This window comes from Poecilia mexicana, unplaced genomic scaffold, assembly GCF_051168715.1.
Source record: "Poecilia mexicana isolate PSO_F unplaced genomic scaffold, ASM5116871v1 scaffold_18, whole genome shotgun sequence".
NCBI lineage: Eukaryota > Metazoa > Chordata > Actinopteri > Cyprinodontiformes > Poeciliidae > Poecilia > Poecilia mexicana.
Window position 1 is genome coordinate 15,893,323 of NW_028263387.1, and position 22,336 is coordinate 15,915,658.

Genomic DNA, 22,336 nt, shown 5'->3' on the forward strand with positions numbered 1-22,336 from the left:
AAAACTTTCAGGAACTCTAGAAAAAAATAATTTTCTGTGTCTGTGCATCGAAACGTGTACAATAAAACCCTGATGCTCTCCTGACAAATACGACGGCCTTAGCTGTAGCCAAGGTAAAAACTGGGAGTGAAGTAACACGGCCAAGTGACGGCACACTATTCATACTGTATGCATAGAGATTCCAGAAATAACTCAAGAATGGTTTATCCATATTTTAGAATGCCAAAAAGCTTACTCTGTTCAAAAATACTCATCACTCTGTGTTGAATAGAGCAACACTTGTATGTTTTAATGCAGTCTCCAATGTTATTTCCAATTTTGGCTGTTTTCATAAAGGAAGATTAAGCTTCTAGGGGGGAGTGCGTGTTGCGGGATTGAAGAAATAAACAAGTCAAGCAAATGAAGATAAGTGCTATTACACCCAGCCTAATACATATAAAGTGACTGCTCTCTTAGTTCATTTAGGCTCCAATGGTCTGTGGAAACAACTGCAAAGCATCTGCTGTGGGTAGCTCGCCACAGGGGGCGGCAGGCGCCTAATTCTATGAAAGAAAACCACATTTGTTGCACGTTATGAGGAGACGGGGGACTGGAGGTGACAAAATCCGAAGCGCAGGGGGGATATTAGTATTCGGATGGCTCTCCAACTTGATGGGAACTGCCATTAGTAATGAACTTCCAGGCTTGGAGAGGTGATTTGCATGAAAGGCGAACCCTGAAACGTAATGATGTTCTGAGTCAAATCTGCCAGGCCACGCTATGAGATACAGGTTGGCTTATTTCACTTCCCTCCCCCCCTCCACCCCCTCCGTTCATTCAGCGCTCGGTTTTGATTAACTGTGAGATGAACAGACTCCCATATGACTGGAGTCTTTAAATGTAACTCGTCTAGATTTGCCGGGTAATTCCACATGACATAAAAAAGGGTCGAAGACGAAGAAACGGCACGTTACGGGAGTCACTGCTGCAATACAATCGGAGTTATGTTTTGTCTGATGTCGTTTGGAAGCGGAAGACGCCGTATTTGCATATACACGAGTACGCCTGCAGAGCTTGTAACAATAGCACCAGCATACAGTATTAGCGCAGCTGGAAATCTATTAACTATCTGGGAAGAAACAAACTTTGGAAGATGTAGTCGCGACACTTTTCTGGGTTCCGTCCTCTCTGCTAATAGCTCCAGCAGAATGATGTGTGCATTTGAGTGCCGCGGTTCATGATTCAGGCATGATTAAGGATTTATACTGCATCTTCATAGTCCCATTATGCTGTCAACAGCCATTTCCTGTTGCCCCGCACACAAGCCAGCAAAACTTATGCAGCTGTGCACAACTTGACAGTGGGAGCGGAAAATGGGAAGCCGCTCTCCTGTGACGGGAGAACAGAAAGCATCATTTCCATTTGTATGGAATGGTGCGACGGCGCGGTCAGAGCTCTGTAGTTACGACGAATGCTTCCCCTCCTCTGTGAAAAAGCTGCTACGTGATCAGTGATTATTTAGATACAATATATGCACTCCACTTCCTGTTGCCATTCTAGGGAGCAGAGGGGGGAAGAATATTCTTGCACTCAGCTAAAATACATTAATTCATTCGTAACTAATGTCTATGAGTTGTTGATTGCCATACCGGTACTGTAAAAAGAAAGTACATCCTTGTCCCATTCAAGGGTTTTCGTATCAAAACAGTGGCCTCATTTTTAACAGTTTTTGAAACTCTTAAGTGTTCAAAAACACAGATTTCACACTGCCAGTATTTATTCATTGCAAAAGGAATACAATTGAATTAAAAAGTACTTATTTTTATCCCACATGGAAATTAAATGCAACTCATACTATCCAAGTATGTTCAGAGAGTCACTGTGGATGGAGAAAAGTTCTCCAGTAGCAGTCAGTCTTTCAGTAACTGTGAAGAAGCCTCTTACTGAAGACACTGTTGTTGTATTTAGTGACTGTCATGACATGCTAGCGTCTCAATATTCAGGCAGCAGGGAGAATATTTTACAGTAACATGTCCTGGGTGACACCATCGGTTGGAGGTAAGCGCTGCTAGTCCATCTTGCTTTTGCTGCTCCTCTAAGTCTCTGTCTGGAAGTCGGCAAGAGAGGCGTTGGGAGTGATGAACTGTGCAAAGACCTAAAAGTGAACTCCAAACGTCCATAAGGTAGTCATTTTTTGTATGACAGTCAGGATTTTGGCCCACACTTGCCACCCGTTAACTCATTTGCAGACTTTTCACCTCTCTTAAAATCCCTCTGCAGTATTTAATCAGGACTTTGTCTGCTGCGTTTGGGATCATTGTGATATTGATTCCAGTTTTAGACAAGCCTCACTGCTAGGCAGATGACCTCATATAAACTCTTTGGTGGACAGAAAGGTTCCTGGTTGACTCAAGATGGCCAGGGCAACAAATCGAAATCATCACCTCATCATCACTGTGCTTAAGAGTTTACGAGAGGTTTTGTGGCTATATGCTGTGTAGTTTTATCAAAGTTAGTCCTACAAAGGACATTGTTCCAGAAGCCTTGTTGTTCCTTTTAGAGACAATTTTGTGAAACTGATTTCATTATGCAATTGGGCCAGAGTTTTGGCATTGGGCAGATAGTCACATTAGTCTCTTGGTCTATTCAGCTCATTAAGAAGCAACTTAGCAAACAAGTTTTGCCACTATACTATTATAGAAAGAATAGGCTTTGTTTGGGCAACTGCTTCAAGCAGCACCCACTAGTTCATTGTTTTTTGAATTATACTGCTGAGAACATAAACATTTCACATGCCAACCTTTCTTTTCTTTCTTCATGAAGAAAAGAGGACTTCTGATTGTCCCAGGAAGTGAGTGTATAACCCTTCTGTGACTTATAGGCAGCAACTATTGTTGTTTTAGAGACATTTCTGACATTTTACCTTCTTGGTGCTGTGGTAGCTTTCGTCTGTATTCTCCATCATATCAAAAGTCCAGCTTTTGCAAATTTTTCATCATCAGTTCATGAAGTGCATTCAATTATCAAAAGAAATAGTTTATCACAAACAACTTTGCAAAAAAACAACAAAAAAAGTGCACTAGGTAGATGGTAAATGGCATAGCGATTCCATCATGTCTGCAAACTCCAAAGCACTTTCACTGGTTGTTGGATATAATTTTACAGTTCCAGTTTCTTATTAACAGTAATAATATAATCACTTCATTTGTCTCTTTGAAGCCCACGGACCTCTAGCACAGGGTGCAAAACGAAGAAAAGCCCGTTCACGTCCTTAAACAGCTTAGGAAGATAAATGCTGTGTCAGCTGTCTCCGACTGTCGGAGCAAATGTAGCACCCGGAAAGAAGCGAGTGACCATTGTTAAATTGCTGTGTTCGTGATCAGTGGCTTGAAAAAAAAGGAGAGAAGTTAGCCAGCAGCTACTGTACAATTCTCTGGTTTAGAGGCAGAAAATCGGAAAATGGCAAGACCTGAGCTGCCGTGTGGAACATTCAATTTTGTCAGAAGATTTCTTTACGGAAAAAAAAAAAAAAGATACATATATTGCTGATTTACTTTTTTATTCTGTAACTTTCTCAAACATGTTTTAAGACAGTTATTCAGCACAGTCTTGAACTAAATAATGAGGACGAAGTGGAGTGCTGCTGCTTTAATGCTTTGCATGTGAATGAGCTTTTTAAAGAGTCTCTGCACCTTCGCATGCTGAGATATTAGTGACTGAGTGAGAATGTCTCACTGGAAGACAGTCTATTATCGTCACATCCATTAAATGTTTCATAAAATATAAAGCAATTTAAAAGATTAAGCTAACTGTCCTCACAGAAATTGATCTTTTCTTTAAAGAACAAAAAATTGTATCCACTGCCAATGCCAAACCTTTGCATTTAATCACAAAAGTAAATCTGTATCTAAATAGTAATGCAAGATGATTTAAAACGCAACCACTGCCAGCAAGATGGATGTTGGCGTTAAGAGTCTGCATAGCGCGTGAGAAAACATCTGCCGGAGCCTGTTGGGCATTTTAACTTCGCTCTGACCGTGATAGATGGTGCTTCTTCTGTCGTGGCTCTGTGCTCACTTTAATAAAAGTGAAAGGCATCCAAAAGTGATAAATATTGATTCTGACAAATGACGTATTAGTTCTCTCATGCATGATGCCGATAGACTTAGCTGCAGAAAAGACCTGAGGGATTCCATGGTAAAAATATTTTTTCGGCCTCTTCTTAAATTAGATTGTCTAAAACTATATATATTAAAATTTGATACTACTTCATTACAATGTGTGGCCTGTAATCATATCCACAACACGCTTCTGCATCTTCTTTCAACAGTGGTCATAAAATGCATTGTATTGTTGGCAAATATACGGACAAGAGCTAATGTCAGCATTCAGACGTGCTCACAAAATCCACTTGAAGGTTTACAGGCCAATTAAATGGACATCATGTCCAGCTGTCACTCCCACACATATGGTCAAGAGGTGCCCTTGTCCATTTCCTGACGTGCTTAGACAGGCGTCCTCATCAACCCTGATCGCCAATAAAACTAATAAACAGAAAACTATCCAGCTTACATAGTGCGTGTTAAACTCTGATTGTGTGAAACTTGCTAACCCATAAGACAGGAAGACAATCTGTCAAATAGGACAGAGGCTATGGACATATTTGATGTCGATTTATGATGCTTTTCAAATTCTTTTGAAAAAGGTTTTGTGGAAAAACGACAAACACCTTAATGTGACTCGCTGCCTGAGGAGCTCCTATTATTTTTGCCTTTACATGGCAATATTAAACCAGCGGCCTTAGCAACACCACTGTTGGAAAAACAAATCGAAAACCCAAGCCTTACTTTTAACAAACCATTCATATAAGCTGTAGATGACTACTTTTCTTACGTCCTGTAGCACACAGCTGTACTGCATGTTAACGCCAGCTTGTCAATAAGCAGGAAGTTTAGATTGCATTATTTATTTTTTTTGGTTTGGTCTCATCTGCTAACAATATGTTACCATTTAGGCTTGTAGAATTATGCATGATGGTCTAAAATTACTGAAGAGGTAAATGTACATATCATTTAGCTATGACTATGTCTGACTTTGACAAATAAGCTTTGGTTTAATTTTAAAAGAACCATAAGCTGTGTCTTAGTGACACCTACAGGTCTTATTTTGGTCCAACATTTAGCTAACTCAAAATGGCTTCTACACCATTGGTAATTGAGTGCAGTTCATGTAGAGTTGCTAATTTAGTGTTTATCATACATGCTAATCATCTTAGCTTTTTGAGGTAGCATGCCAACATCTGCTAAGTGTTTAAAATATTTAAATATTGCTGTAATGGCAGTAAGATTTTACACTACCGTTTTTAGAACTTGTTAAAATGTATAGTTTGTCCTCTAATTTTGTAAAGATAAGTTTTTATCAGACAGTGCTAAATTAACCAGTTCACTGAAACTGCTTCATCCAGAAACTTGAAAGTTACCTGGCCTAGACGCAGCTTCTTGCAGCATTTTGTAATTTTTTTCTGGCTAAAGTTGATCAATTTTCCTAGAAAAATATTTCATTGCCCAGAGGAAACACAAGGTCATAAAATAAGGAGTGTGTGTAAGTCGGAGCCAGGTAGTCAAGGGGTTGCTAATATTAGCAGCTTTGATCTTAGCGCCGCTCCAAAGTAATTTTCTACTAGATTAACTGGATACTGCAGGGTCATCCTTAATGCATCTAATGATCTTGAGAAACTTCTCAAGCTATGTAAGGGTGCTTGCTAATTGGAACCCGACAACTTTGTTGGAAGGTGGGGGTGCGATTAGATCTTTTGCATTATTTTACTGAGCGTTATTTTACCAATTAATTGAAGAGAAATAAAAATGCATCGTTACATATTGTTGTATGTTACATCGCCTGCAAAATCTCAAAACATGGGGCACTGCAGACATCTCTGTACTACAGCCACATCAGCCGCAGCATGTTGAGATACCCATCATCTCCTAAAGTCACTTTTGCAAGAAAATGTCTGCAGGCTAACGTTGAAAAGCCTGACATAACCCCATTTTCCATTAGGGCTCTTTGAAAGCCAATAGCTCCTCTCTGCAGGATGTTAGCAAGCTTGAATAATCTCTATACTTTTGCTTGTTCTGTAGCAAGCTTTTAGTTAGATGAATTATTGAAATTCCTAGTGCTATGTTCTCCCTTTCTCAGAGGGAAGTCAGCCCCTATAAAGTGGGTTCCCACAGACATGTATGCCACACATCTCTTAGATTATTCGTCTCAGTCTAATGCTATCCTATGTTCAAATGGAGCAATCCCGAGTCATGAATCGCAAAGGATATCTGGTGCTCTCAAGCAAGTCCTGCAAGTGATTAAAGTTCAAAGGCATTTATGTGGAGACATTTTAAAAGCTGATTAGATGACATTTCATGAAGTAATACAGACATCAGAGGCATAAATTCTGCCATACGTTGCTTTTGCATTTTAATAGGAAATGACATTTTAGTCCGCACTGTGATGTTGAGATATATATTAGCTGTTGCTAATATATATCTTTGTTTTAGTTTGTTTTGCAACTAAAACAAACCAAATTAATAATTATTTGAATACATGTTATAATCCTTGAGCTTTTTTAATTGTTTAACTTTCAAAACATCACATCCTTTCAGGCTTTGACTTTAACTATTTGTACCTTTTTAAGTTTTTTAAATGTTGAACTTATAGCAAGCAATATTTGGTTGGTCATGTTTATTATCACCTAAAGCTGATGATATCACCCTATTTTAAACTTATTTGAACACTTTTCAACCTACAGATCCTCCAATATTGCATCTCAAAGTCCAGTGCTAAAATATTACACGCTCTGTTATTCAGTGTGTTTTATTGTGTGTGTAGTGTTTTATTTTCAACAGATTTGAGATTTGTGCTCTTCTAAAACGCTCCTTTTTGCTTCAGTTTTGCAGACCAGCTTCTCTAACAGTAGTTCAAGAAATGTGATTCTTCCAGTTCGGTTTCAGTTCATGACAAATGTTGACACACACACATTTTCAAACCTTTCTCACCAGCCTGAGGCAATAAATTTTAAACCAGACAATCAAATACCGTATATGTCTTACATTATTTACCTCAAAGAGACAGGAGAGGCTACTTTGCAATACTCTCCTTTTTAAGATTTAATAAAGAGTTAAAGGCTGTTGTGGAAATGATGGAGGAAAAATACAAGCATTAAGTTTAATCCATGCTGTTGATGAAGACGATGCACAAACAATCAGCCTATAGTGGCATCTTATCAAGTATTTCTAATTAAAATAACTGGACCTACAGTCAGTAATGTAAGGAGTCCATGCCGTCCTGAGCAAGTCCGTCCAGGTGCTGCTCACGCCTGGTTGCGTTCTCGCCTCAAGCTCCAACCTTCTGTCAACTGGGCTTAGAAATTTTCTGTATCCTGTTCTTAGCGTCCCCTAGTGGTCAACCATTTATTATTATTATTATTATTATTTTTTTACCCGATAAAGATTTACATAGTTTCAAGCTGATAATGGTCATCACTGAAGAGGGCAGTCATAATCACCCATTACACCTTTTATAACTATAAAAATGAACATCACTTTGTCTGTGTGTGTAATATTACAATCACAAAGAATGTCTCTAATGCAATAGCTGGACACCACGCTTGCAAATTTTTCATGCAAGTCATTTTTCCCCCCCTGACGAACAGATTTTCAACAAGTGGTGAAATGGAATTGCGGAACATGTGGCCCGAATCACAATTGATATCACAAATCAGTGTTCATCACGGTTGCATGTGTTCCTGTTGTTGTGGAGGGTTTGGCAGTACTGCCAAAAATGTTAAGTATTTCACTAAAAATACAAAAGTTGGGTCACATATCCTCAAAATAATTCTTAGACGGAAGTTTTGAAACGTCAAGTAGACGTAGCATCTGCATCTAAAACAGGGGGTTCTTATGACAAAACATTGTCTGCCTTTTGCCCCTGGGTGATATTTACTCAAAACCGTAAATCTGGTTGAGATGATGTGTGGTCTGTAAAGCAAAAAGCGTGAAGGGAGGGAGGGGCATCGGGGGTCATCAGAGTGTAAATAGAGTTTTGTGCCTGGCTTCCCGCCTGCTGTGCTTCTTGTCCAGCCAGGCCTGTAGAGAAAGCACCCCCACTCCCCCTCTCCGCCCTTTCTGCTTCATCTCTTCTATTCATCTCCCTCTTTACCCATCCATTCTGGCACCACCCCAAAGGGGCATCCGACACTAACACTCCCTCTCTGCTTTCATTCTCTTCCTCCCACTCCCTTCACTTGCGTTGTAAATGGAGGAATATCACAGCTAATCCGTCATGTTTATGAATGACACCGGGCCTGTGGAGAGTTGGAGTGCCTTGCCAGAAGTGGCGTATATCTCTGTTGCATGCCCTCCGCTTGGCTGATCCAATCTTGCCCTATCAGCGATGGCCGTGATAAATGTCTGTGGATGATGGCGGGTCGGATGATCGCTCGGAAGGGTCATTCCAGTGTTTTTTTTTTTTGTTTTTTTTTTACATTCAAAACTAGAAGTTTTGAATCAATAAATACTAAATCTGGTCAGTCTGTCTATTCTGAGATCTTTGAAGGATGAGATGTTTTATGACTACATCTGGCTGCGCCTCAAAACTCAGTGCAACTCACTTTCTACAAATGTAGGGGGAAAAAAAGCTCTCCTGGATAGCCATTGCTGGGAATGATGAAAACTGCTTGTTTTTCTCCACATTTCAAGGCCCAAAGTCAAATTAAGAGTTTTCCAAACTAGTTGCGCAATGTCATTTGGTATAAGAACAGCTCAGATTGTTCACCTGTGAAGGTTTTTCTGCAGGAAAAGCGCCTTGTGATTAATAAGATTGATTTTACGATGGTTCTCTCATAATCTCAGGCATTAGCTGAGGGATTTTTAATGACAAATAAGCAGCATTCAATTAATTACACCGTCTCAAAGGGGATTTATGGAAGAAACAATCAGTGTGGGGCAAAGGCGGGAGAAGATGCCATTTTTCACTCAGACAGACGGTTAGGAACCTTTTGGTAAGGAGAGAGTTTGTACCTTCATCTTCCTCCTCCTGTTTTACGCCAACATTCATCATCACTTCAGTTTTGAAGAACAGTCCAGATAGTGTTTCACGGCTTCTTCTTTCTCTGCCTCTTAAGGCAACGCAGCAAAATAACATCTTAGTGTGTAGTCGATGGCCGCTGGCTGCCTGCCTGCCTTTAGGTTTTTTTAACAGGTTTCATAAAGAGATTGTATTTGTTCAGCGAATTACTGAACAACCTTTTAGAGGGCCCAAGCCTGGAAAACTTAATGCCACTTTGTGCCAGACAGGGAATGTTCCCCTAAAACCTCTATTACAGTGAAATGAAATTAGCAGTTTGAGTCAACAGTGGTGCATTCATGGTAATATTCATTATCAAGCTCTGTACCTGTAGATTCACCTAATAAGCTAAACTGAAGCATATTTTCCTCCAGCCCAGCTAAGCTTTTACTGCTGCTTTCTTTTTCTTTTTTTTTTTTTACAGAGAAAAACATGGGTTTTTGTCTGCACAACTTGCATTACAAGAAGTAGTCTTTGGCCAAAAAATCTGGACTGATTTGCCGAATTTCTTGAAGAATAATGACAAAGTGAAACTAAATAAACCTTGTTACTTCAGTAGGACTTTAGATTTTGATCTGGAGCACACAGATGTGTGTTAACACAACATGACGCCAAAGAGAAAGAGGTCAACAACCACCTTAGAGAAGCGAACGTTATTTCCCATAACTTTGCGAAACCTCAAAGGTCATTTGAACCAATTTCGTGTGCATCATTTTACAGTGAACAAGTTTGTTTGCTTTTTTCCAGGACTAGAATAGCCCAGCGGATGGTCCTCCTTAGGCTGAGCTTTCCGCAGAGAAACTAAAAATAAAAAAAAGGAATCAAAAGCTCCATCAGGCTGCACACAAAATCAACTGGAAAACCAAACCATGTTTTTAAGTTATTAGATACAAGGCTGCTGCTGTTGCATCAAAATTTCCCCACTGTGGGACAATAAAGTGTACTTCCGTTCTGTATTTCTAAGGCCTATGTAAAAACATCCATCCTTGGCTAAAGTCAACAGTTTCCGAGTTTTAAGCAAACACGAATCCTCCATCATGATTACTTTGACCTCCAGGACCTCTACTGACTCATTTGTAAACTGGCAAGCAGTTATCCGTTATCTGTTGATGTTTTTCTGAAATCAGGTTTGATTGTAAACAGTGACCTCAGCTGTGCAATAACATGTACATAGTTTCTGAAGTTTTGAGGGCATTTAAATTCTTGACTAGTTTGATCAAACCTTAAAATCAGGCTCAACGTTCGTCACACAAGGAAGGCTTTGATTTAACTGAAGCTCGGTTGCTTTTCAGGCCTTAAAATCAAGCAAAAGCTGAGCAAAAATTGAGCATCGTCTGCAAATGTTTACAGGACGGATCGACGGATGGTGTGTGGAGTAAAGGAACTAGGTTCATGTCCAGTTTATAGACTGTTCTACCAAGCTGTGGGTCCCTGATAAAGCAAAGCGGTGGGCACTGATTTAGAACCTGCCAATCATTAGTCCCTATCCAGTAACGGTGCACAGTTTTATCGCAGCATAAAGTAGAACTTGGAGGCAGAGCAAGAAAACCTGTGATAATATTGGCAAAACTGTGAAACTGTTACAGGGGCTGTGGGGGGGAGGGGAGAGGAAAAATAGAACAGATGCCGTCATAGATTTGGCACCAAACAAAATTGCTGCCTCCCTTTGTTAATCGAGACCTCTTACGTTTGGTTGAGTAATTTTGTTTGTGTGAAAACAAAAGTGTAATTAACAGTTCCGTCTCCCATGCCAGGGCAAAAAAATAAATAAATAATAATAATGATAATTGAATATGTCAGCGGAATTGGAGCTGAACGAACATTTTGTTAAAGAGGGCTCAGATCGTCTCTGGACTGATGTATTAACCAGGCATGTTGAAGAAAGCAAAAGTGTAAGCAAATTGCATCAGGCGTTGTTTTTGTGTTTATTGCGGTCTGAAATTAACAGCCTCTTTCTGGAAAAATGAAACGGAAATTAAGTTTTGCGCTACAGAGGTGCAAGTGTGGACAAAAAATTAAATATTATGTTTTGAAATGTTAGACGTAAGCTGAGATTTATCGTCATCAATAAGGCAGTCCTGGATAAAATAATCCAAAAGCTTAAAGGGATGATATTGTGTGGTGATTTTTTGTTTTGTTTTGTTTTGTTTTTTGGAGGCACAAGCAAAATAGCATGGTGGTGGAAGTATTATGCTGTGGAAATAACGTTGCTTTTGATGGAACTACAGTTGTAAATATGATTGAGCTTTAACCCTAAACCTCCAGGTATCTTCTGAAAAGCTTAAGAAATTGAGGTTTTTAATATTTCAAACATCGCACCGCTAGAATAAAAATAAATAAATGTTTAAACATCCAACTCTCCCCTACTGGGCTTTAATTATGAGTATGGATTTTCTTTTTAATAACATTTTTAGACCAGTTAATAAAACACTGGGTGTCAGTTCAATTTCGACATGCTAATGCACTCGCAAAGACCGAAAAAACTCTGTCCCCAATCAATGTGGTGCTCCGAGCAATATATGATTACCTTCATGATGAGCACTGTCTTGTTCGCTTTCCAACTTCTTCTTCTTTGGACTTTTGTGTGTGGAAAGATCTTTAATCACTGTCCCTCAGTTTCAAATTATATGTTTTGCTTTGTTGGGAAAATGGGTTTGGTTCAGGCTGCTGAGAAAAATAAGTACTGCTGTCATACTTTAAAGATAATATTTAGTGGATTTTCGCTTGTTTTATTTTGTTTTCCCTGGCAGACAACTTATAACGAGATCGTGAGAATCGGATTGATTTGAACCTGGGTGAAAATAATCTTTAGCGCTACGCTGTCTGGGCCTCAGTCATTTCTGACATCTTAGCACCACATTCTCTCTCTCTCTCTCTCTTTCTTATTTTTTTTCTTCTCACAGCATCTTTGGCTGGACGCTAGAAGAACAATACGTCTCGACACATTTTTCTCCTTCGTGCCACAGCAAGTGACCTGTGACAGCCTCTTTGAGCAGATTGTATCCACTCAAATAGATCCAACAAATATATCTTATTACGGCCCACGGGGATTTTCCCTGAAGAATATCCTCAACCGCGGGGTGAAAAGTCTTGTTCCGCTTGGTGGGGGAAAAAAGGTCGGATCAAATCCAATCCTTGTGCAGCAACCACAGAACTAAAGCCAGAATGTGACCAGAAAGGTTTCTCTTTTTTTTTATCTTCTTTTTTTTTTTTTTCACTGAAACCAACCATTCTGTTCAACAAAGGCTTGTTTTCTTCTCAGACTCCCTTTACTGGGTTATTTTTGGAGCCTAATGTGTTTTTGGTCTCATAAAAGAGGAATTGTTATATTGCTTTGTGCTGCAGAATATTGTTAAGCCATCTCCACAGGCAACTGTGTAAATATCAATATACTTGTTGCAGATAAATTGTCCAGTCTGCTCTACTTAAAGGTGTACGCTAAAGTGCATTAGGACATCGATATCTGGCAGCACCAACCCACTTCAAGCTGAATAGAAAAAAAAAAACAGTGAGAAATGCAGATGAATCTGACAGGTTGGATACAGATATTTAATATTCCATGTCACTCTGTATTGTTACAAAGCTGTCAACAGAAAACACCTAATACATTTATAGAAAGATACATATGGAATGCCCAGCCCAGACTTTGACTTGGCCGTTATAGTTTGGCCGTCAGTCTGCTAGAAAAGGCATGTCCAACGTGTCCAATCGAAGCACAGCTGCATCAATTTGCTCGGCTTGCAAATCGATGCAGGTAGAGACTTTTTTCTTTGTGATTAGGAAAAAATGTTCTCATGGTGGAAAACGTTAAGAACAACAAAAATTACTCATCTTTTAGCTACCACCCTGTTTTCATTCTCTTAATAGTAAACAGGACCACATCTATTGAAGGACTTTTTTTTTCTCAAAAGCAGACTTTGGTGCACCCGAATCTGCTTCTAATTAACTTTGCTAATAATTCCCTGGGTGGCAAACATTTTAAAGAAACAGTGACCTAAATCCTGTTGTTGTTGTTGTTGTTGAGAATAGAAATTGTTTTGTTTTGTTATGTTTCTTTTCTTAAAGGAATATGCAAACCTTTCTGTTAATAAGGGAAACGTGGAAACCCTGTTTTTGATCAAACACATCACATACACTATCACGTGCTTAGTTTATATTTTTTACCATGTTAAATTTTAACTTTAGAAAATACATTTTTGTCCTATGAGTACTTTTGATTTGACAAATTTGTCCCATGGGACAAAACCTTTGGGCACCATGGTTTTGCAGTCTCTAAAATGTTTTCTTTCAGGGTTGCTCTTCGTCTTATTTCATCTGGCCAATTCATCTATCCATGTGAATGAAAACCATCCCCACAGCATAATGCTGCCGCCACCATGTTCCAGAAAGAGCATGGCGTGTTCGAGATAGTGGATTGTTCCTAAGAAACTAAAAGTTGGGTTTTCATCTTTACGTTTCATTTTTCAGTACGATGAAGGTCGCATCTTTACAAGGGTTGCTAATAACTGTGAAGGTTGTCGTATGGGAATTGTTTCTTTTTTTTTTTTTTTTTTTTACCAGATTTAAGAGTTTAATCCATTCTAAACCTTCATAACATTATAGCAAACCTTGAAGTAAAACAAACTAAGCAAACATAAAATACATTTCAAGCTCAATTAATCTGATTAACGGCATAAAAATCCGTTTTTACCCTACTTGATAAAAAAAAAACAACAACAAAAAACTGCCTGTATACAGTTTAATGTCGATGTATAGACAGATACTGGATTCTGGTGACAACTGCATTATAATTGCAAATTGTACAGAATTTATTGCAGCACTCAAGCAACACGTCGATAACTGCAGTGGCCCCCGTTGTCATACAAGGAAAATGTGATTTCACTTGCGCTCATATTTCTGTGAGCGTGATCAATAGATATAATCTGCTAATGGGGTGAGTTTCTGTCCAATGGCCTTACGTATTCTGGAGAAAAATCTGCTCACCGAGGTACTTTTTGAGCCAATGTCCTTTTTATACTCGTCCAAATGCTTGGCACTACACACTCATATGGCCTGATAGCCTGGCAGTGGCTAATGTGTGCAAATTGTCATTGGGGGTCTTTTTATATCAAGCACCAGTGCTCAGCACTTCTTTAGAAGGTGACTTCAGCATTTCTTTCCCTTCCATCTCATTTAGTGTGTAGATCCATTGTTGAATATACAGTACGGGTCTGTAAAGCAGAAATTGCCCTTGTCTTAGTGAATGTCCTTGAGATAGCAGCTTTCAGCGAGGTAGAATAGGATAAGTGAGGGAAATAAGTTAGAACTTTCCCCCCCTTTTTTTTTGTATTAATCTCACCTTTCAGGTATGACTTTCATATATTGCATATGGTGTCTTTGTGCTCAAGTTATATTGCATTTGGTCTATTAACTGTAGTTGTACTCGCGTAGAGGACTTTTGGTGCCCTTTAAATAGGTTTTGTGCAACAATAAAATAACCTACAAGTCATTAAAACATAAATTTCTAGCACAAATGATGCTTCAAATGGATTTTTACAACAATTAAGAATTTTTGAATGAGATTGGAAATTAAATGAGATTCTTCCCAATTTTACACCCTCTTTCCAGCCTCATTCACCATCTTCTGCTTATCCAAAAATGTGTCACTGAAGGCATGTTTGGGAATCCCAAACATGCAACATTGAACCTGGGTGTCCTCCCAGTGGGACGTGACCAGGAACCCCCCCCCTTCCGCCCCCCCTCAACAACAATAATTATAAGTAAGACTTTTCATTGTGATAGTGGTGAAGACATCCAATTACCACCAGTCAAAGGTCAAAAATGCTCTGGTTTGCAAGTTCCCTATAATTTTACACATTTCAACTTGGTAGGTTTCAGGGGTCAGTGGGTTAAATAGTCAGTTCTCTCTCCTTCTAACAGATGGCATTAAGGTACTCCTATGATCCCGGTGGCCATGTTGTCTGCTTTTACATATTGGCCTCATGGAAGAGGTCAGACTTGAAGTGTTTTGGGATCGTATTGGCAAATAGTCCCAAAAATCAGCCAACATATCCTGGACTAGGGAGTAGGATGTTTCTGAACCCAACTTGTGGGAAAGTGACCAGTCAAAACATCTGGTAGTCCAGCCTTGGCTAAATGTAACCAGTTTTGACATTTTCTTTAGACATACGCCTTCATATTTGATGGTCAGAAATCCCAGGAAATTTGATTTGTGGTAAATAAGGGAACACAGACTGCATGTATTTAACTTTTACAGACCAATCATGTTGTCAGGTATGCAACCTCTTGGCAAGCCATCTCAACACAAACCTAAAACATTTTTTTTTTACTTCTTCTTCTTCTTCTTCATTTGCACAAAGCAGCTCAGAGTTTATGTTGTGGTACTATTAAATCTGGTCCTCTGTGAAAAATGTTTTTAGGTTGAAAATGGTCCTACAATTACTAAAAATGCAAACATGGCACATGGGAAAAACCTCCAGCCACTTGGCCCCGGCTTCATTAATTATCTCAATCTTTACTTTTAATGCTTTGTCAATAGCCCAACTTTTCCACAAAAAAAACAAAAAACAAACAGCAACTGTGATTAAACTGCGATTAATCTGATTTAATTTAAATCTCCGGCTTTCAAAGGACAATACTGCCGCAGCTCTGTTGAGGAGCCTTGTTAATAACGGCGAAAGCTACCAGATGTATTCAATTTCCCTGCCCTTTATTTATTGTCACAGTGGTAATTCGCTTCACAGCGAAATAAATGAGGATAGGAGCAGCTTGAGAACATCAGAACACTGGTTTATTTTATCTAAATCACGCAATCTGCAAGAGGGAAAAAAAAATAGTTTTCAGATACCAAACTGCTGATGTTAAGACTTTGTGGTCTTTTTCAGTGAGCGTGAGCTTGCAAAGCAGCAGTAAAATGTACTTCTGGGCTAAGTGGCAATGCATTCAAAAGGCCAGAAAGTGTTGAAACAGTCCATTAATTTTAAATGCTACGCCTGGAGTCATATTAGCTTCCTGCTAGGAGTCTGCAGACCAGTTTCACGTAGGATGAGTTGGGTTTGACGACACGTTTTGTTTACAAGACAGATATAAATCCAGAATCTTTGCTAAAAGAAAAAAAAATTGCCAAAACATCTTTAAACCACTCTGTGTTCTCCAGTTACTTTTACTCAGAATCAAAACATGCTGCGGCATTGGACGTTTTTAAAGGACAGCTAAATTAAGGTCTCCCAAGCACTTTGTTTCTGAATACATTGCAATTTTTACAGCAGCTGCATTTAGTTTCGCATGGGTTGTCACATCCAATTACTGTATTCAACAAGCATCCATGCTTGTAGGCCTGCTTTTGGCTATTGTGTTTGATCAGGTGTGCTTTGGACTTGCTGTAGAAATCTACTAATTGTGTCTTTGACCTTGAACAGGCTGCCGGGACAGGAAATACCTCCAATTAATACCCTTTTCCCCTCTTCAGTATCTTACATTTGAGCAGGCATTGGAGTTTCTAAAACGATAAGGCATTTTACAATTCTTTTTAGTTATTGAACAACTGAAAATCTTTATTTTTGTAAAAAAAAAAAAAAAAAAGGAAGAAAGTACTTTGAAGTAAAATTACTTTTTGATGGTTATTCTCTTACTGCGACTTAAGTTATTTCTGAGACTGAACGTCTTCCATAAGTTAACAACACTCATATTTTTTGCCAGCCTTTGAGTATTTAAAAAAAAAGATCAGAAATCTTTTTTTAAACTCTAAGTTAAAATACTTAACTTACCTTTAGTACCTGAAACCCCAGACCCGTGGAACGGTGTTTCTGGCAGCACTGCCCTTTCATATCTTGGCTGCTACAACCATCTCCAGGTACTCCACTTTTCTCCGACAGTCCAAAATCATGCATGTTGGATTCATTGGAGATGCTAAATTAGGGCTTAGTTGCACGGCTGTTTGAATATTGTCTGTTTTTCCGAGTGTCTCTGTTATAGTAATAATCATAAAACCTTTATTTTTAGTCAAGAAAGTCCCATTGAGGTACATCTGTTCTTCCGTGACGTTGTGGTCAAAATGACGGCAAAACCAGATTTTCACACAGTTAAATAACAATAAACGTGATCAGAAAAAGTCAACTGTAGGAGTTGGTATATAAGTAAAAGACAGATGTTAGACCTGTGATGGACCAACCAGGATCAACCCCAGCCAACCGTAACCCTAAACCAGTCTGAGCACTTTTAGGCGTTGACTGACTTGACCTTTTTTTTTGTTGTTGTTTTTATTTCATTTTATTGTTTGAGCCGCTAGTGGCTTTTATTGAGTAGTATTCAGACAAGAAAGGGAGTGAAGAGAGAATGGGGGAATGCATGGAGCAAATGGCCCGGGTCCAGTCGTCAAACCCGGGACTGTAGCCACAGTTTATGGAGCGTCTGCTCTACCTGCTTCACCTGCAGCGCTCCAACATTTATTTTTTTTTTACCCCCATTGAAAACATTTCTTTCTCCATGCAGACTGTAGAGTTCCCCATAAAAACACTGAAATTTGAATACCCACCCAGGAGTTGCAGTAATGTTCACATTGGAGAGACATAAAAACACAAAGGAAGAACATTCTGAGCACGACTAAAGATTTTTATGGAACCACAGCTCGTCTTTTCATTCTGATTTACAGTACAAAATAAGTGAAATACTCAGCACAGTCTTCATTGAATTATTTTCATATTTTTAACTGATTCAATTGGCCACTGACAAAGTTGTGAGATCTTGTTTCACAGTTTTTAAAGCAATTTCTTGCTTTAGGTCTGGACGTAAAAGATGCCTTGAACAAAGCATGGTAGAGATAGTTTTGCTATTGCTGTTTTTGTGTGTGTTTTAAGTTTTAAGGTCTTACTATTTTGAACTAGAGAAGATTAAATACAGTCCACAATTTTTCTTCAAAACTGAAAAATTACTTTTACAACATAGCATGAAATCTGAAACTGTTAGTTGATGTGATTGGTTGTATTTTTTTTTCAAATTTTCCAATTCCAATTTTGTTTGGGGAAAAAAGATTACATCAGTCCCACCAAAATCTTCTTGGTGAGAGAAGATTTATTTTTGTTAAAAAAACAAAACAAAAAAAAAGAATGGTACTTACCCTGGTTGGTAAGTCGCATCACCCATATTCTCTGGTTTTTCTATGTGGGTGAAAGAAGCAAGTGTATCAGAGAATTGGATTAGGTAAATATCTGTCTTTGGATGAATAGAAGTAAAAAAGTGAAAAATAAAAACTGACTTTTTAATGACCCCAGAGCAGTACTCTCAGAGATGACCGAATTATAAGTTCTGGGAATTACAAGACACGTCTAATGTCTCTGGTTCAGGATATGCACAGTGGCTTTGATGTGTTGACCTCATGCTGAAGCGATTTTGCTTACCAATGCTCTCTTTGTTTCTGGTTGACCTCTTCATACTACACTTTTCCCTCCACTCAACTTTCTACGAATGTGTTTGACTGCATCAATCTGAACAGTTTTCTGCAATGACTTGGTACGAGCTTCTTGACCTTTTGTAGCTTTCCACCCTTGTAAAGGCTTGAACTTTTCCGCTTTGGGTAATTAATCTTCTGAAATGTCTGAAACACTATTTCAGTTTCACACCAGTTCAGGCAAGGACGCACTGACAGAGTCGGGAAAGTTTTGCAGTTCAGTATGAAGTCACTTGTTTGCAATGCGGTCTTATTTCTGAGAAGATTTATCCACAGAAGTGGTTTTCCATGCCAGACAACCAAAGGCGGTGTTGGATGACGGCCACATTTGTCGTTTTGCTGCATGCAGTACATGGCATCTCAAAGCGGGTTTCAAACTGATGACGCCTCATGAAAATTTAATGAAGGAGCGATTTTCAAAAACAAACAGCGCCGCTTACGAAAGCAAGGGAAGATATTAATTAGCCGCATCGCAGCGGGAAAAGGAAGACTTAAAGGTGTGCATTAGCCTCGTTGGCAGTCAGAATAAGCAGGTCTTGTTTGGGAGTTTAAGACTTGGCTGTCGCTGCAGAGAGGCAGGCGTTTTGCAAATTGGGATATTATGGCGCATAGAATATTTAAACGTGCAGCGTTTCAGAGATAGCCGCTTGCTACAAGCCGAACGCACTTCGTCAAAAAGAATGGCAAGCTGCTGCAGGCTTTGTTTTGATAAAAAAAAAAAGACAAAAAAAACATGTTTGGAGCAAATGGGGCCCTGTGAGTTTATCATCTTTCACATCTCAACCCGCAGCGAGACGGTCCCCTGGCCCTGTTCAGGCTGAAAATTGAGACACGGACAGGAACAAGACAGCTTAGACAACACAGCGCAGCCACCTGCCATCATCAAAGAGCATCAAAGCTGCACCTCACCTGAATGGATTTGTAGTCGGGGGTGTCAGGGTCCCTTCTTCTTTCAGCATGCTGCCACTACAAAAAGAGGTTGACATTTCGGAAATGTCAACCTCTTTTGAGGAAATCATATTTACCTGCATTTTGCCCACACTTAGCTGATAGGTTTAATAACACCCTGGCTGCTTGAGTCGAATAACATCCAGGAAGATTAACATTTTTTTTTTGCTGCTTTTACTGCGTGTAAATAACTAATGTGTTAAAATTTTAAATGCCCACAGACGCGCCGTCCCACAAATAAGGCAGATTTAATTCACGAGCCCGTATATCTGCAGTTCAGCCTGCATAAAAAGGCTTTTTACTAGCGGCTGTTGCCCATCATAAGCTTGGTAGTCTGGTAGTCTGAAGTCATCCCTTCCGACTACAGTACTATCAGTCCATGGAGACGCCAGAAGCAATGCAAAATTTATCAGTTACTTTATTTAGGCCTGTGCATGTCTGTAAAAAGCTTGTTTAAACAGTATTCCCAGATACGGCTTGCATGAATAAATACCAGCAGCCTATACTGTGTGATTTGGTTGTCTGTTCGACATGCTAGTTTTATACCGGAAGTTTGTTTTTTTACACATTAATATATTGGGTCAGTTATCGGTATCAAGGTACACCAAGTTCTTTTTAATAAGAATTTTCTCCGGATGTTCAGAGCATAGAGTAATCAGCCACATCTGTTGCTTGTCTCTGCTGGTCAGCTGGCTGAAAGAAGCACGCGCGCTTCTCTCGACCCTGGCTTTGATGAGTCGTCTCCCTGCTGCTCCTGTGTGTGTGTGTGTGTGTGTGTGTGTGTGTGTGTGTGTGTGTGTGTGTGTGTGTGTGCTCTGTCTCCCATGAAGCAGAGGGGATTTTAATGTTTCAGTGGGGAACTAATTAAAATTTCAAGAACAGGTCCAGAGCTTTAAAGCTCATTTCTAGAGCATCTCGCTGTCAGATCGGTTCCTCTACGTACTGCGTAACCCTTTTTTTAAAACACAGCTAATTAAATCGTTTTATTCATCTGTCACAATTTTATAAGGAAAATGACACAGAGAATTAGCAGCATAAAAAACCCTTTGTTCTAAATTCACTAATTTTCTGTTACTCTACAGTCTGGCCTAATTTCTACTCCCCCGCCACCGGGTCATGGGTTCATTAAGACCACCGCCTCGCTGTCTCTGACATCTTGCCCAAAATGTCTCCAACCTGTTTTGCAGAGGACCAGCTGCCCCCTGGCTTCCCCACCATAGACATGGGCCCACAGTTAAAGGTGGTGGAGCGAACGCGCACCGCCACCATGCTCTGTGCCGCCAGCGGCAACCCCGACCCAGACATCACCTGGTTCAAAGACTTCCTCCCCGTCAACACCACCAACAACAACGGACGCATTAAGCAGCTCAGATCAGGTAGGTTTCCTCTGCTGAAAACTCAATTACCAAACAGGGAGACTCCTTTCTTTCTTTTTTTTTTTTTCACTTTCTATCTGATCTGCTCCCACATTATATCCTCTGCTCTTTCATCCCCTCTTCTTCCTGCCCATGATTTAACTTCTCATTTGGCTTTTCGTTTTATAGGTAATGGCATTGTTTCGACTATTTCCTGTCCTCTACTTGCTGTACATCCCTGTTTGTCTGTCTTATGTGCGTCTCCCTTTGTCTTCCAGTGTTGTCATGAGCTGTTGGGATTGTTTCCTTTCTGTGTTTGCTGGCTTTCGCCCTAACCTCTGCCCACATTGCTCACTGCTGTGACTTTCTGAACAAACAATTGTTCTTAATTTTTTTCTTTTTTTCTGCTCTTTCATCTTGGTTTTACTCTCCACTGCATTGGTGCAGTATTTCTTAGAACCATTATGCCCATTACTTACACCTTTCAGTCAACATTCGGCCACATTCAGAGCCCACAAATTAATGCACATGCTTTTAGAGTAGGAGAACACGCAGAGAAGCAATTTAATTATCCTAACATATTTGTCCTGCAGTCAATGTTTTGCTTTAAGAGCATTTCAGATTCAATGAGAAGAAGTTTATTTCTTGAAACTAATCAGCCACAGTAGTGCGTAAAACTTCATAAAGCTTTCCCTTTATCCCTTCATTCTGACTTTATACAGTGCCATGCAAAAGGAAAAAAAAAAATCTAAAATGTTCAATGTCACATTTTTTTCCACCTTAAAACCACAAACTTGTCCATTTAGATTGTATTTTATTTGATAGACCAACATAAAGTAACAAACTTGAACACACTACTCCCACAAAACATAGTCTAGCATGGAAGGATCATGCTCTGGAGATACTTTTATTCACCAATGATAAATAAACTTGCCATGGAGGAAGAGAGGAAGATGAATGTATGTATAGTGCACTTATTCGCAATTCAGTATTTGTAGTTTTTTTTTTTTTTGTGGAACGTGACTCCACATTGTGGAAAATCCACTTATTCACAGTTTCTTTTTTTTTATTTTTTACAGAGCATATCTAAACTATTCCAAAAAATGCAGCTTGGAATCGGCTGGGATTTGCAGAGCAGCCAATCCAGGAGAAACATTTTATTTTCTTTGGTGATGATGTTGTGCACCTAAAAGTAAATATAAGGAAGACTGTAGACGTAGGCTTCTTCATTGGAGCTGCATCTGTTTTCCCTGTGGGCATGTAAAGGTACATTTGATGCTTGAACAATTGAAATTGGTATTTATAAAGGTTTTTGTTGGGGTTTCAAGTATTGACATATGATTGTGGTTTCTAACCTTGTAAATACCAGGGTTTAACTGTCAATAATAGATGAGGCAGAAGACTTCACCTTTAGCCCGTTTAATAAGATAATCACTCTAAACGTACAGCCAGAGCTACAATAAAGTGGTTTAGAGGAAATGATATTCATTTCTTT

At 39.3% G+C, this 22,336-nt stretch overlaps 1 protein-coding gene across 4 annotated transcripts in view; it reads left to right on the forward strand.

Moving 5' to 3' along the window:
- Nucleotides 1-22,336, forward strand: part of ptprda (protein tyrosine phosphatase receptor type Da) — a 167,272-nt gene that overhangs the window by 80,745 nt on the left and 64,191 nt on the right. For all 4 annotated transcript variants that reach the window (XM_088015914.1, XM_088015916.1, XM_088015915.1 and 1 more), the window contains exon 5: nucleotides 20,674-20,862. In XM_088015914.1, coding sequence (XP_087872040.1) covers nucleotides 20,674-20,862 — 189 coding nt within the window. The remainder of the gene's footprint in view (nucleotides 1-20,673; nucleotides 20,863-22,336) is intronic.